Below are 14,664 nucleotides of genomic sequence, written 5' to 3'. Positions count from 1 at the left end.
TCTCCCCAAGCCCCAACATATGCACCACAGTGCAAGTGGGAATCATCCCATTAAAGCTACTATTTGCTCTGGGAGGGAAGCATCCATTGACTACAAAAAACTTCTTTCTTAAGGCAAACAGTTGCTTCAAAGGTAATTTTCATTTGAATGGCAGTGAGTAGTGGATGCCCTAGAGTTCCAATCCCTACTTTTTTGAAAAAGAGGCATTACCTTCAATCACACAGTTAACGTTACATCTAGCTTTGAACGTAAGTGGCAATTTCTCATGTGAGTTTGTTGCTCCAGAATTATACTGTTCAGGTTTTTTTAACTGCAAAAAGTATCATTTGAACCTAACCTAATGTGGAAAAGGTTTGCTAGCTGACACGCTGATGTAGAAGAGGTACCTTGACATTATTTATCCCAACTCTTCATTCTCCATTCATTTCTGTCTATAATCAGATGGATATCTAATCATCTCATTTTTATTTTTACTTTTATTTACAGTTTTCTGGTTGTGTTGCTGCCCATATAAGTGACTGCAGAACAGTGTGCTAGTAGTAGTAGTAGTAGTAGTAGTATAGGTTAGGAATGAATTAACCTGTTTCCAGTCCATGTCAATTTCACATGTGTTCATTCTTTACTCATTTCCAACCAGTTGCTACATTGATCTGAATTGTTTCAAAAATTGCAGAAAAAAACTCATTTAAATATGTATTTTTCACAAGATGCAGATTTCTGAACAATAGGGCAACAATATGCCACAACAATCCAAATGAATCAGTTTTGGGGAAAATGGCACATTTTCTAGCACAAATGGGTGAAATATGCTAAATAGAAATTATCGGATTAAAGATAGTTTTCATTCTATTGAAATCAATAGGACTATATTGGCCTCCATAAAACATGCTTATCTGCTTACACATTTTAGGTATAGAGATCCTCTTTTTATTCTTTGTTGCCAGTTGTTTGTTTCATCTGAGGGTGAAATGAGTGAAAATACTTACTGAGAATGAGAACTTTCCTGTTTTGTCTCCTGCAGTCTGCTATTTATTGAACAACAACTTCAGCCCAGATCTGTGCAATGAAGATGGATTAACTGCACTGCATCAGGTAAGCATTTAGGGAAGGTGAAATGTGACATTCGGCAGAATCAGATGAAAGAAAATGTTCATACAGCACATTGCCCTGCTGTCAACATAGTGCTCTAGAAATAAACTAGAATTGCAGAAATTATTCAGGAACAGGGACTCAACAAACCAAAGCATAAAAAGGCATAGATAGCAATTCGATCTGTTGTATCTCCCAAATCCACTGTTGGGAAGTACCAACCAAAGCTCAGAAACTTTTAGAGTTTTCTGGAACTCTTCATCTGGAACAGTATTCTGCCCCAGAGATGGGGGAAAAAAATTAAATGCAGAAACAATGCTGGATGTTATGATGGAGGTGTTACAGTTACCAAGTTACACCCAGGATTCTGGGACAAAGAAGCAATGACCACTCCCCATTTTTGAAAATACAAAGGCTGGCTTCAAGAGCAGATGTGACTGCATGTGGGAATTTGGATCTTGGGCAGAGGCAGTATGCTTCTGAATACTAGTTGCTGGAAACCACAGGAGGGGAGAGTGTTCATGTGCTCAGGTCCTGCTCGTGGGCTTCCCATAAGCCTCTGGTTGGCCACTGTGAGAATAGGATGTTGCACTGACCTGATCCAGCAGGCTCTTATGTTCTTAATGTTTGTATAGCTGCTATGCAGATCTGTTCTATGTCATAAATGGTTTGCCCCTATTGTAGTGGGTTCCCCTTTTACCGGCATTGCCCAACTGTGGTTTTCAATAAACGAAGCTATCTTTTCCCCATTAACGTTTGGAAAGCTGGCCATACACGTGTTGGTTGATCATCCTTCTATGGTGTGATCTGCTAGGAACAGAAATTGTGTCTGCACTCCCCCCCCCACACACAAAGTATTGTGCTTATCTTTTCCCCTTCCCTTCTGTGACTAATAATTTTAGGTAGATGATTTAAAGTTGGGTTAGAAAAAGCTTGGGATCAGTTTAAATCTCCTTCTCCAAGATCCAGATCCTCACATGGATTCACATCTGTTTTTGAACTCACAAAAATATGTTGATCACAACTGGTTCAGTCCTGAGACCTCAGAAAGCCTCTGCCAATATTGGACTTATGGCTAACTCGGTTGGAAGCATATAAAGCAGTCTCCTACTAACTGTTCAGGTGAGAGGGCAATAACATAATCAGAAGATTGCTAGACAACTGGAGGTGCTACATGCATGTTTCTGATTTGCAAAACAACCCACAGGCAGATGATGCAGGATAATGGCACATTACAAGGCAAAGGTTGACAATGTGTTTGAATGGGCTCTGATGTGGGAGAGATTAGGCTGGACTCAGTGTTGTGTCTATTTTTTCTCAACTTTCTGAAACCAGATAGTTGCTGGGCTTTTGGGACACCATCTGGAGGCCTCTCTTCTAGGCAGTAAAGAAGTAGGTGGTAACAACAGAAGGAGAGTTGTTAAGCTGATTCTGGAGGCAGAGAATCTCATTCAAAGTTCATCTGTTCTTAGTCGGTTTTGTAAATGTGACTATTGATGGCCCGTGGCTGAAACCCAGATTCTTTGGAAAAATTAGCATTCTTTTTCTGGCACTGGGTAGGTGTTTACTTTAAAATGCAAACTACATCCTAGAATGAGATATAAATTATGGCTGTTCATTGTCCCTGTGATAAAGGAAAACATTTTTGGTCTGTGCAAATAACTGTTAGCCTTCAGTGCAGATAATAAAACCACACTAATAAAACCCCTGTGTGCTTCCTAGTTAGGTGAGAATGGTTTGAACAGGGTGCTTTGCACAAACCAAGAGCACTAAAATTATTAGCTCCAGTATCCTGTATTTACTAGGTCATAAAGCATTGTTCAGTCATCACAGGAACACAGCTTATTATTATTTACAGTTCTTTTAAAATGGTACAAGCACAAGCCATTCAACATTCTTATCTCTCCGAGCAGAAATAAGGCCATACAAGGGTTAATTTGCACTATTCTGGTGACAAATGCAAGAATTGATGGATAACTTGAATGTGTGACATTGCCATATCACTTCTGCACATGAAAGAAAAATTTCTAGATGCCTTGCTACACATCTTTTGCTGCTAGCATTTGACATTTAGACTTTTCAAGGGAATGGCTTACATTATGATGAAGATAGCCCAGTTTCTTAGTAATTCATAATAGTGCTTTATTCCAAACGAATGCAAGGGTAACAGCAATATAGATTCCAGCATACCTTCTTGGCTCAAATGCAACTCATAACAAACTAACTAAATAATATTAGATAGTGACCACAAGCAGTAGCACACTTTTCACTTACTCCCCCAATGCACAAGAGTTTTTTCCCCCCAAACTGTATCTTAGTATGTAAAGAGGTGGACATTATGAGTTCATGTAACACTTTCAAATGTAGTTTTCCTTTGGAATGGAGTGGTCCTGACCACAAGCTGCCTGTGATCTGTTCCAGTCAAGTATGTATTACCTTTGAATTCTGTGGAGCTAAGCAGCAAGTGTAATCAGAAATTAGGAAAATGGAAAATTAGGCAGGACTCCCCCTTCCCCCTAGGAACACTAGGCTCCTATCCTTCAGCTCTTCTCCATTTTGTTTGCCCAGTTGTCAACTACCACTGCTAGATCAGGTGGCAGTGAAATAGATTGAAATAGAAGTCCCCTCCCATTGGTCCAGAGAAGCAACCTCTGTGTTCTAAACTAAAGCCTAGTAGCAGTAGGGATGTGCAATTCTGTCAGTTTCACATTTCAATCAGTTTCTCATTTTTCCTAACAGTTCTCCACATTTCTACACCAGTTTGCTTTAAAAAAAAAAATTCTCATGAAAATTCATCAGAATTTTAGTGCAAATTTCTCCTAATATACACTTTTTTGTATGCAATTTTATCCAGTTTATACATTTTTGCAAAGTGATTTCCCATAATATAATGCATTTTTGTATGTTGTTTTCGCTAATATACTCATTGTTATGCACACTTTCCCCTAATATATACATTTTTGTACACGTTACTTGGCTGGAGAACTGCACTGCAAAATTCAGAGGAGTGCAGTTTGAAGGATGGCTGTGTTTCAGTTTGCATATTGTTTTGGAGGGTCGCCATAAGTCATAATCTACTTGAAGGCACATAACAACAATAATTGTTCTGGAAAGTGTGCATTAGGTAAGTTCACCTTTAAATGCAAACTGAATTAAATCTCTCCCCCATCCCTAAGTAGTAGACATAGGACAGGCCAATTTCAAGGTATTACCATTAGCATATAAAGCCCTCAAAAGCTTGGGACCAGTTTACTTGAAAAATCCTCTCACCCCATACATGCCCACATGAGCGTTTTGATCTGTGGAACTGGCACTCTTACAACACATTCCACACATTCAAGAAATGGATCTTTCAGTGTGGCATCACCTGTTCTTTGGAACTCCTTGCCTATTATTGGGCAGGTGCCTTTGTTGTACAGTTTTTGACACCTGCTAAAATTGGTTGTTGTGATTTTATTATGTATATTTGGTTTTAAAACTGTATTTTATATTTTGTTAACTTTATTATGTTTGCTGTTTTAGCATCTGTTTCTATTGCTGTTTTTAATGAATTTTTTAAACCATTCTATATAACTTTTGTTAAATAAAATAAAAACTTTGCTGTCTTTCATTCCTCGACAGTGCTGTATAGACAACTATGAAGAGATGGTGAAGCTTCTTCTGAACCATGGGGCCAACGTCAATGCAAAGGACAATGAGTTGTGGACTCCTTTGCATGCAGCAGCAACATGCAGTCACATCAACCTGGTGAAGATCTTGATTCAGCAGTAGGTGACCTGTCTTAATTTTGTGTTTTATGCTGGGTCAGCCTTGTTTTCAATATTCTGGATGCAAGTTGGAGTCCTTATTGCTTAACAATGTATTTCCAGTCCACTCCCCTCTCCTATTGGTCTCAGGCGACAGGCAGTACTTGTTTGATTTCAAATCCTGTGGGCAGAAATGGGACATCCCATGTCATTTTGATGTCAGGTGGCAAGTGAGCACCCCACCCACCTGTTAAGCATGGCCCATGAGGTGGAGAGATAAGAGTCCATCCGGCCAGCCAGATTCAGTTGCCCACCCCACTCTCAATAAGCCAGAAACTAAAGCATAGCAGCAGGGACAAAAAAAAGATGAATGAATGTCTTGGGCACCTGGCCATGCGGCATCCATTATAAATTGCTTTCCGGAACCTCACTAGGCAGAGAGACAAAAAGAGGAGGTAGCCTTTGAGACGTCCTGGTCTCAAACCAGTTAAGGTTCTTAAAGGTAAGAACCAGCACCTTGAATTGGATTGGTTATGTGTTCATGCGTTGTAAATGTAAAACGCATTGATGGACCATGGAGATTCTAGTAAAAGAATAAAAGTAAACCACGTGAGGCTGATGTCAGCCATCTTGCATGAACCTGCTGGATCAGGGCAATGGCCCATCGAGTCCAGCATCCTGTTCTCATAGTGGCCAACCTGATGATGATAATTTATTGAATTTATATCCTGCCCTTCCTCCCAAAGGAGCCCAGGATGGCAAACAAAACCATTAAAAACAGCAACAGATGCCCATGGGAAGCCCAAAAGCAGGACTTGAGTGCTTCTCCCCACTTGTGATTCCCAGCAACTGGAATTCAGAGGCATACTCCCTCTGACCCTGAGGTGGAACATAGCCATCGTTGCTCATAGTCACTAACAGTCTTATCCTTCATGTTTAATATAATATCACATTACAGCCGGTTACCGGGCCTGCCTCAAATAGGAGGAACCCTCAGCTCCTTGGACGAAGGAAGGGATAAAAAGATGAGAAAATAAATAAGTTCTGCTTGGCTTGGGCCTCAATAATAAGAATGCCATTCCATTTAAGGAATATATATTATTGTATTAAGCTCAAGGACCATGAGTTAAGCGGCTGGTGGTAGCATTTATAATTTATAATTTCCTTCCTTTTCATTTTAATATTTTTAAATTGTTGTTTGTGTATATAAATAAAACCAATTTCTTAACAACAACAACAACAACGCTGTTGTTATTGTACCATATCAGTTGACTCTCTGTACCTGAAGGGGCCATGGGCTGGGATCTTTTTTCTTTTCTTTTCAGAATACAGCACAGCATGCGGTTGTTCCAATCAAAGTAGTATTATCTAAGAAGTCTTTCAGATCAAAGGGCCTGTTTAAATACAGAATCAAAGGGCTTCAGTGCGAGAACATGGAACCCAGAGAGACCTGTAGAAGTAGCAGCAGTACAAAGGATGTCAGATCCTGTGCTTTGTTTGCTGACTTAGACAGACTCTATAAAAAGAACTTGCAAGTGTGTTTTACATTGTAATTTCCTCTATTCTCATGGGGAAGAAAAATGAACATGAATATCAATGCAAGTGACTGCTTGGTCTCCACTTCAAAGGCTGTAAATGTCAAGGCAGATCAAGCTTAATCTGTATTAGAATATTATTTTCATGTTGAGGCCATATGTGGTTCAGAATATACTGGGACATCTCTAGTATCTTATTACAAGAACAGGAATTAACTTGTTGATGCAGAATGGTGGGCCTATAAGTTTTGGTACCTTTACGAACTAGAATACATGATATAGAGAAATGTGAGAATTGGACATTTGGTATGGGGTCTACTTCTCTTTCAAGCAAGCAAAAACCACAGGTTGGAGACAGCTGATAGTAGTAACTATGTCGTAGTTGAAGGTAGGGTGGTGACAAGCTTCCAGAGAAGGAGCAGCATGGGAGTCTGTGTGACTACTTGATGACATAAATTACTTAAACTGAGAAGATAATCTGGAAGTGAGGGCTTTATAAGACCTGGTGTGTCCCTATTGGCCTGCATTCATACTGTGTGATCAGCTGACCGTATTCAGGCTACAGCTGCAGCCTGGAGGGCATCCTTGATCTACAGCAGGGGTGGGGAACCAGTGGCCCTTAAGATGTTGTTGGGACTTCAACTCCCATCAGCCCTAGCCAGCATTGCCAGTGATCAGAGATGATTGGAGTTGCACTGCAGCAGCATCTGGAGGGTCACTAGTTCCCAATCCCTGATCTACAGAGTCTAATCTTCTTGATTTGCTGAGAGACTAGAGTGCTGGTGATGCAGGAGGTAAGTGACTGCTGGAAGCCCTGATTGAAGACCCCTTCTCCTTGGCCTCTTACCTCAAGGACTGCTCTCCCCATATGAACCAACCTGGACTCTGTGTTTGGCATCTGAGGCCCTTCTTCATGCGCCACCTCTAAGGGAGATGCAGAAGATGGCAAAATGAGGCCTTCTCAGTGGTGGCTCCGGAATACTTTCCCCAAGGAGGCATTGTATTTTGGTGCCAGCCAAAAAAAAAATCTGTTTTTCAACTCTGATTCAACTGTTAATACACCCAAAATAGAAATATAATATAACCTCCAGTTTGAAACACAAACTCTCGTTGTTAGGGACACCCCATTCCCCTCACAGAGCTGCAGTCCCCAGAACAGGGGCTGACTGTTAAACCACTCTGGCCACTGCAGCTCTGTCAGGGGAATAGGAGTCTCCTAACAACTCTCAGCACCCTTCACAAACTACACTTCCCAGGATTTTTTTGGGAAGAAGCCATGAATGTTTCAAGTAGAATAAATGTTTGGCGTGGGTATGGCCCCCATTAGCCAAGCCAAAGAGCTGCAAGTCTGGCTTTAGAACACTGGCAGTTGATTCTTACTGAGCATGCCTGCTCTATCTTAGACTCCAATGTTAAATTCCTTAAATTAATTAAAAATCAGCCAGACATTTTTTTTAAACTTTTTAACTGTAAAAGATGAAGGTCATAGTATGGGGCAAGATCAGTAATAGGATTACAGGTATTCTGTGAACGTGGCTCATTTTTAATTAATTTCAACAAATTATGAGACCACTGACAGAAAAAAGTCCAACAGGGGTCTGGGTTTGTTTTCTCTTGTTTTACACTTTGAACTCTCGATTCTCTCCGAGTGTTTTGTGCTATGAAAACTTAGAGGATTGTTAAGCAATGTTTCTGAGTCCAGGACTATAAATTTTGTAAGATTTTGTTTTGAAATGAGCTTATGAGAAGCAGCAGAATAGCTTGGAAGGTATTTTCAATTTAACATAGTGGAATGTGAAAAATCCATGCTGGCTGAAGGTATACAGCCACTCTTGTGCATGCTGTCCATAGGTCCTGAGCTCCTTACATCCCAGCATGCTGATATATCTCATGCCTGGCTTTCTTCTTGCAGTGGGGCAGACCTGCTGGCAGTGAATGCAGATGGCAACATGCCATATGATCTCTGTGAAGATGAACCAACTCTAGACGTCATTGAGACCTGCATGGCATATCAGGGTAAGGCACGGGCATGAGAATCTAGGTGTTTCAGACATGGGCTCGTGTTCTTTTCCATTTTCTTCCCCATGGCAGGGCTTTTCTGCATGGAGGTTGGCCATCTAGGGCAGAGGTGTGTGTGGGGCTCTCCAGATGATGCTTGACTCCATCAGCCCTTCCCAGCATGGCTGATAGCTAGGAATGATGGAATCTGTAGTCCAGCAAGACAGTTTGAGCACATAGCACCAATTTTGGCACAACTGCTCTGACTACCAATTAGTTTCCTGGCTCAGTTCAAAGTGCTGGTTTTGACCTATAAAGCTAAGTACCACCTTTCCCCACATGAACCAACCCGGACCCTGTGTCCAGCATCTGAGGCCCTTCTTTGTGTGCCCCCTCTGAGGGAGGTATGAAAGGTGGCAACACAAGTACAGGCCTTCTCAGTGGTGGCCTCCTGCTTTTGGAATGCTCTCCCCAGAGAGGCACAGCTGTTGCCATCATTATCTATCTGTAGCGCCAGGCAAAAACATTAATCTTCCCCCAGGCATTCGGCTCTTAATTTTTGGATGGCTTTTGTAATTGTAACTTCTTTTCGCGGGTGGGTCGTTCCACCATATATTGTGCTTTTAAACCTTCTAGTTGTGTTAGTTTTGTATTAGTTTTAATATTTTTATTGTACGTTGCTTTGTGCTGATTTTTATGAAGAAAAGTTATTAATAATTTTAATAATTTTAATAAAATTAATAAAATAGAAATAAATCTGGAGAGCCACGGATTCCTCATCACTGACCTAGGAGTTATCCTTCTGCACCCGAGAAAATGTTTAGATTTAAGGTAGTTCCATTCAGCTTCTCAATTGCTGAAGCAAACTTCTATTTCTTTTGGTAGTTTTGTGTTCCAATGCTGAACAGAAGAAAGTCGCTTCTCAAAGTTAACAGGGCAGTAGCTTCTATTCATGCAAGAGCTATGTGTGTGCCCTGGTGTTCCCCACATGTACACTAGAGCTTCTAATTTGAAGTGAATGGCTGCAGTCCAGCAGAATTATTTACATCCATATCCTCAGTCATTTTGTCTACTTTTTGGTTGTCTATTATTCAAAGGGCTAGCTACATGTTCTGTGCAAATAAAGTTGTTATTAATCCTCATGTGTGTGTTTTTAAAAACTGTTCTGGTGTTGGTGGGAAATTTGGAACAGAAAAAGAGCAGGAAGGTATACTTAACCCTTTCATATTCCAGCTTTTTTTTTTTTTTGCTCCAAATCTCTTCTTCCTTAATCTGACTTTCATCTTGCCTCCTGGAGCAGATTTTCTTAACAAAAAAGGCACCATTGTACATATTTGCCTATTACATTTATGTTAGTCCATAAGCTAACTGACCTGTTTTTCTGTCAATGCAAATATTCTCCACCCCCTGCAAAATTGTTTTCATACTCCTCTCCTTTGATACACTGTAGGAATCACGCAGGAGAAAATCAATGAAACACGAGCTGCCCCAGAACAGACAATGGTTGATGATATCACAGAGATGATAGCAACAGGGCAAGATCTGAACAGGATAGACGCACAAGGTGCTACGCTGGTGAGCCATATTCCCACTGAATTGTTACAACTCACATGATCAGAGGTTGGCTGCCTACCTGCCTTTGAATGTAATTGGACTTGTAAATCTTCAAGACTTCCTTTATTGCTTTTTGCAGTGGATGTTCTTGAAACGACTGATGGTCGAGGTAGACAATTACTTTTTAAGAGGGTTGAGAAGAATTTCATTTCCTATGTTTCCTATTTTTATTATTTATTTATTTATTTATTTATTAATTATTTTCCTATTTCCTATTTTTATATTGTTTTTATTTTAGTTCTTACATTTATATCCCACCTTTCCTCCAAGGAGCTCAAGGCAGCATACAAAGTTATCTCACCGCCCCTACATTACTCCTCACAACAACCCTATGAGGTAGATTAAGCTGAGAGCAATGACTGGTCCAAATTGCCCAGTGAGTTTCATTGCAGAATGGTGGATTTGAACTTGGGTATCTCCGGTCCTAATCCAACACTCTAACCGCTGCATCACAGTGGTACACAGTCAGGGTTTTTTTAATTGATCTCGCTGTGTCTTCTATTCAAACAAATTTTGCAGATTTTTGTGTGTTTACACACCAAGAACAGTGGGTTGTAGCCAGTGCTAGTCCTACTCAGAGTAGACCCATAGAAATTAATGACCATGACTAACTTGGGTCTATTAATTTGAATGGGTCTGCTCTGAGTAAATATTGGATACAACTCAGTGATTCCTTTCTGCAAACAGCTTTAACTCTCTGTAATATATTGCCTAGTAATAGAAATTCAGTAAACAATATTGTCCAGGAAATAAATCCATAACTATATTGAGAACCCATCAGTTATCTCCAGCAGAGATTGGGAAGTAGGTTTATCTTGAGGAGTGAGACTTGCCATATTTTCGGCATGCTGCTTTTTCTAAAGTTATAGCTCCTTGCTGCTGTTTGTTCCTTTCCTATTCAAAAGGGTTATGTTTGCCCCAGGTTCTAATTTGTGGATCCATCAAGTGAGGTTGGCTGGCTTACAGTAACTATAGTCATCATTGTGCCAGGTTGTTGTATGAAATGAACTTCTTGCAGAAGATGGTATTAATTTAAATAATTAAACATTCCATGCCATGAATTGTTCTACTAACACAGCAAACTCAGAGCCAAACTATACAAGACATGAGAGGTCCATGATCAGATTTCCTGATGTTTCTATTTTTAGTTAAAAATGACTGCAAGAGCTTCTGTTTTGTCTGGCACAGTGGCAATAAAGGGTTTTGTTTTTTACAGTGAAGCATACTTTGATGGAGGTGATTTAGATCAGGAAAATGGTGCAGCTAAAAAGGGTTAACTTTTCCTCCCCGGATGTTCCAAAAGTCTGAAACTCTCTCAGCTGCTTTTTCTGTCTAAAATAATTTTGTGAACTTTGGCCTTTATATGATCAAACACTGACAGCATCCTCTGGAAACCCTCTTGCCTCTCTGGGTGACCCTCAAGCAGAAATCTATGAACCTGCTGGAATGGTTATCCCCTCCCCCCCTTTTAAAAATCCTTTGTCTAAGCAGCTCAGGGTGGTGTGCAGTTCATGGGGTTATCTCATGACAGCTTCACTAAACCTCTTTGAGGCTGAGTGTTGATGACTTGGACATGTACAACATTTTAATGTGCATTCAGTCATAGGAAATGCTCTGAGGTCATACTTCTGACTAAAAAAAGCATCATTTCTTCATTGGCTCTAAACTGGAGATTCTGATCTCTAAGTGCTCCTGGCTTTGTTAATCTATAGTCAGGGGTCAGGGATTTACATAACATTGCATTAACTCTTCCATATAGGAACAGCTTGGGAAAAGAGAAAAATCTCATCCCTTTTTGCTGTGTTTTTGGTGACAAAAAGATGGCTAAATCATGTTGAGCATGAATTAATTCTGCCTTTTGAGGTTGAAAACATGTTCTCATTCCTGATGTTGCATCTAATATGCCTCAGTGCTTAGAAGAACAAAACCATGTTCATTTTAAATCTGCAACAAATACAGTGACTGTCAAGATTAGCCTTATATGTTAAGCATTGCCACCCCTGACAGCTGAAATCTGACAAATCAGGTTTCCTAAACAAAATGAAGGCATTTCCATTTCCAAACAAAATGGTGGCTGTGATCGCTAGTTCTAATGAAATTCATATCTTGCTGCACATTATTAATGTGGTCTTAGCATGCCATGGGGCAATTGCTAGTATTACTATCTTTTGCTGTGGTGGAATCTCTATGTGCAAGGACCAAAATAGCTGTGATGCAGGAAATCCAGGATTAGATTTCCCCCCCTTTGATTAAATGCAGGTGTGTGAGTGTGTGTGTGTGAGAGAGAGAGGGAGAGGTTGGATCAAGGTAATGTTACTAGGGCTGGGGGTTTAACCCTTTCCCTCACTGTCAGTTCTCTGACTTAAATTCCTTCCCTCCCCCACCTCCCCTAGTTGCTAATAGCTGCTGGGGTGGTGGAGGAGAGTCAGGTATTTGGCAGTACCAGATTCTGGGCGGCATTTTAAATAAGGGAAACTGCATACCTACCTTCCATCTCAGCGCATGACCCTGATCCAAATGGGGGCTGCCGCGCAGCTGTTCTAACAGAAGAAAAAGATGTTGGGAGATCCAGTCACATCTAGTGTGGCCGTAAGACAAGTTGTTTCAGCATGATGTTGATGACAAAATTCTGTTCTGGGCATTAAGCTCTCAGAGTGAATGTGAGGATCTTCTCTAGCATAACAATTACCTGTTCTCATGGAGCCCCCTATTGGTTTTGTGAAATTCTATCCATTAGGTTGTTAATGGTGGGATAAGGATAGATTGAAAGGGTATTGGCTGCTATTCAATTTAACTCTTATGCTAGGGGAGTGACTTCAAGGAGCGCAAGGGGATTCCTCCCCTCCTCACCCTGCACCATCCCCAGATCTGCTCTGAAGGGTAGGGGGAACTCCCAGAACAGATTTAGAGGCGCACAGGAGAAAGGACAGAGAGAGAACATTCCATTGATCAAGAAAAAATCCTTGCACTGACAGAGTTCAGTTGAGTGCTACACTGAATTCAACCAACTGAATTTATATCAAGCCATGTTAATATATTTGGCTGGGTCAGTATTAGGAGCAAGAGCCATCCGTGCTGTAGCACTGTGGTAGACTGCATGCTTTGCATGCAAAAAGCCCCAGGTTCAATTCCCAGCATCTCCATGTAGGGCTGGAAGAGCCTGTGTCTGAAACCCTGGAGAGTTGCTGCCAGTCAATGTAGAAAATATGAGCTAGATGGACCAACGTCTGACTTAGTATAAAGTAACTTCCTGTTCTCCTATGTACTAAATATCATCACTTGCTTCGTACTCTCTGGATTTTGGATTGGAATCAGGTTATCCAAGCTTGGCAAAACATCTATGAATAGTCGTGTGCTTTGAGTCGGAAAGGATCAGTAGCTGTGGTAGTCTTCAAAAGAGACCTCAAGCTGTTGAAACAGAAGCAAAGCTATATGAGATGTTTGTACAAGGAACATGATCCAGATTTCAAGTTGGAGCAAGGAATGCAGCTTAGGTTATGGGGGATGGTTAATCCTTAAATTCATGCTCTAGGTTGCCTTAGATTCCACACAAATGCCATAGCATTCTCCTTCTCCTTTTTCCTAGTTACATATAGCTGCGGCCAATGGTTACCTGCATGCAGCAGAGATTCTTCTGGACCATGGGGCAAGGCTAGACCTCAAGGACTGGGATGGCTGGGAACCCCTCCATGCTGCTGCCTTCTGGGGACATGTATGTGTTTTTGTTATAAACCATTTAAAGGGGGGCAAGACCAATTCATGGAGGGTAGGTCTATCCACTGCTATTCCCATAATATCTAAATAGAACCTCCATGTCTAGAAACAGTATGTCACTGAATATCGGGCTGGGGAGCAACAATGGGGAGGGAGCTACTTGCCTCTATACCCTTCTTGTGGGCTTCCCTACTGTGTGGAAACAAGATGCTGCTGGTCTAGACCAGCCTTCCCTAACCTGATACCATCCAGGTGTTTTGGATCACAACTTTTATCAGCCCCAGCTGGCTTGGACTTGTTGGCCAAGGCTGATGGGAGTTGAATTTCAAAACACCTGGATGCACCAGGTTGAAGAAAGTTGAACTAGACAGATTTTCAGTCTGATTCAGCAGGGCTCTTCTTGTGAAGTTTATTTGCATAACTGTGGCCTGGAAGACCGCTAAGGATTATGCTTTATTTCTTTTATTCCAGATGCATATGGCCGAACTGTTGGTGTCCCATGGTGCAAGCTTGAGTGCCAGAACAACTATGGATGAGATGCCAATAGGTGAACTACAATTCTGCCTCCTTTCGCAGTTTCCATTATTGGACAGATCCACAGCCTGGTTCCTTTTTATCCTCTTCTGAAGCATTAACTGTTCTCCGCCAGACTCTCCTGTCCTAGACCACATCTGTGCTTTACATTTAAAGCACTATGATACAATTTTAAGCAGTCATGGCTTCCCCCAAAGAATCCTGGGAAATGAAGTTTGTGAAGGGTGCTGAGAGTTGTTAGGAGACCCCTGTTCCCTTCACAAAGCTACAATTCCCAGAACTCTGTGGGAAGGGAGATTGATTGTTAAACCACTCTGGGAATTGTTCACTCAGCAACATTGTACTATGATTTTGGAGGGTTCATATTTCCAGTCTATAAAATAAGGATCATTAATAGCTTGCAAAGCTGCAGATGAGGTACTACAGAGAGGGCC

General features: G+C 41.1%; 1 protein-coding gene across 6 annotated transcripts in view; it reads left to right on the top strand.

The window, feature by feature from the left end:
* Nucleotides 1-14,664, top strand: part of PPP1R16B (protein phosphatase 1 regulatory subunit 16B) — a 189,248-nt gene that overhangs the window by 168,970 nt on the left and 5,614 nt on the right. For all 6 annotated transcript variants that reach the window (XM_061631500.1, XM_061631501.1, XM_061631502.1 and 3 more), the window contains 6 exons: nt 1,022-1,092; nt 4,711-4,856; nt 8,283-8,386; nt 9,819-9,943; nt 13,569-13,694; nt 14,168-14,243. In XM_061631500.1, coding sequence (XP_061487484.1) covers nt 1,022-1,092; nt 4,711-4,856; nt 8,283-8,386; nt 9,819-9,943; nt 13,569-13,694; nt 14,168-14,243 — 648 coding nt within the window. The remainder of the gene's footprint in view (nt 1-1,021; nt 1,093-4,710; nt 4,857-8,282; nt 8,387-9,818; nt 9,944-13,568; nt 13,695-14,167; nt 14,244-14,664) is intronic.

The sequence above is a fragment of the Rhineura floridana genome, chromosome 6, assembly GCF_030035675.1.
Source record: "Rhineura floridana isolate rRhiFlo1 chromosome 6, rRhiFlo1.hap2, whole genome shotgun sequence".
In the NCBI taxonomy this organism is placed as follows: Eukaryota; Metazoa; Chordata; class Lepidosauria; order Squamata; family Rhineuridae; genus Rhineura; species Rhineura floridana.
The sequence above is the reverse complement of the archived record's forward strand: the minus strand, read 5'-3'. Positions and strand labels throughout refer to the sequence as shown.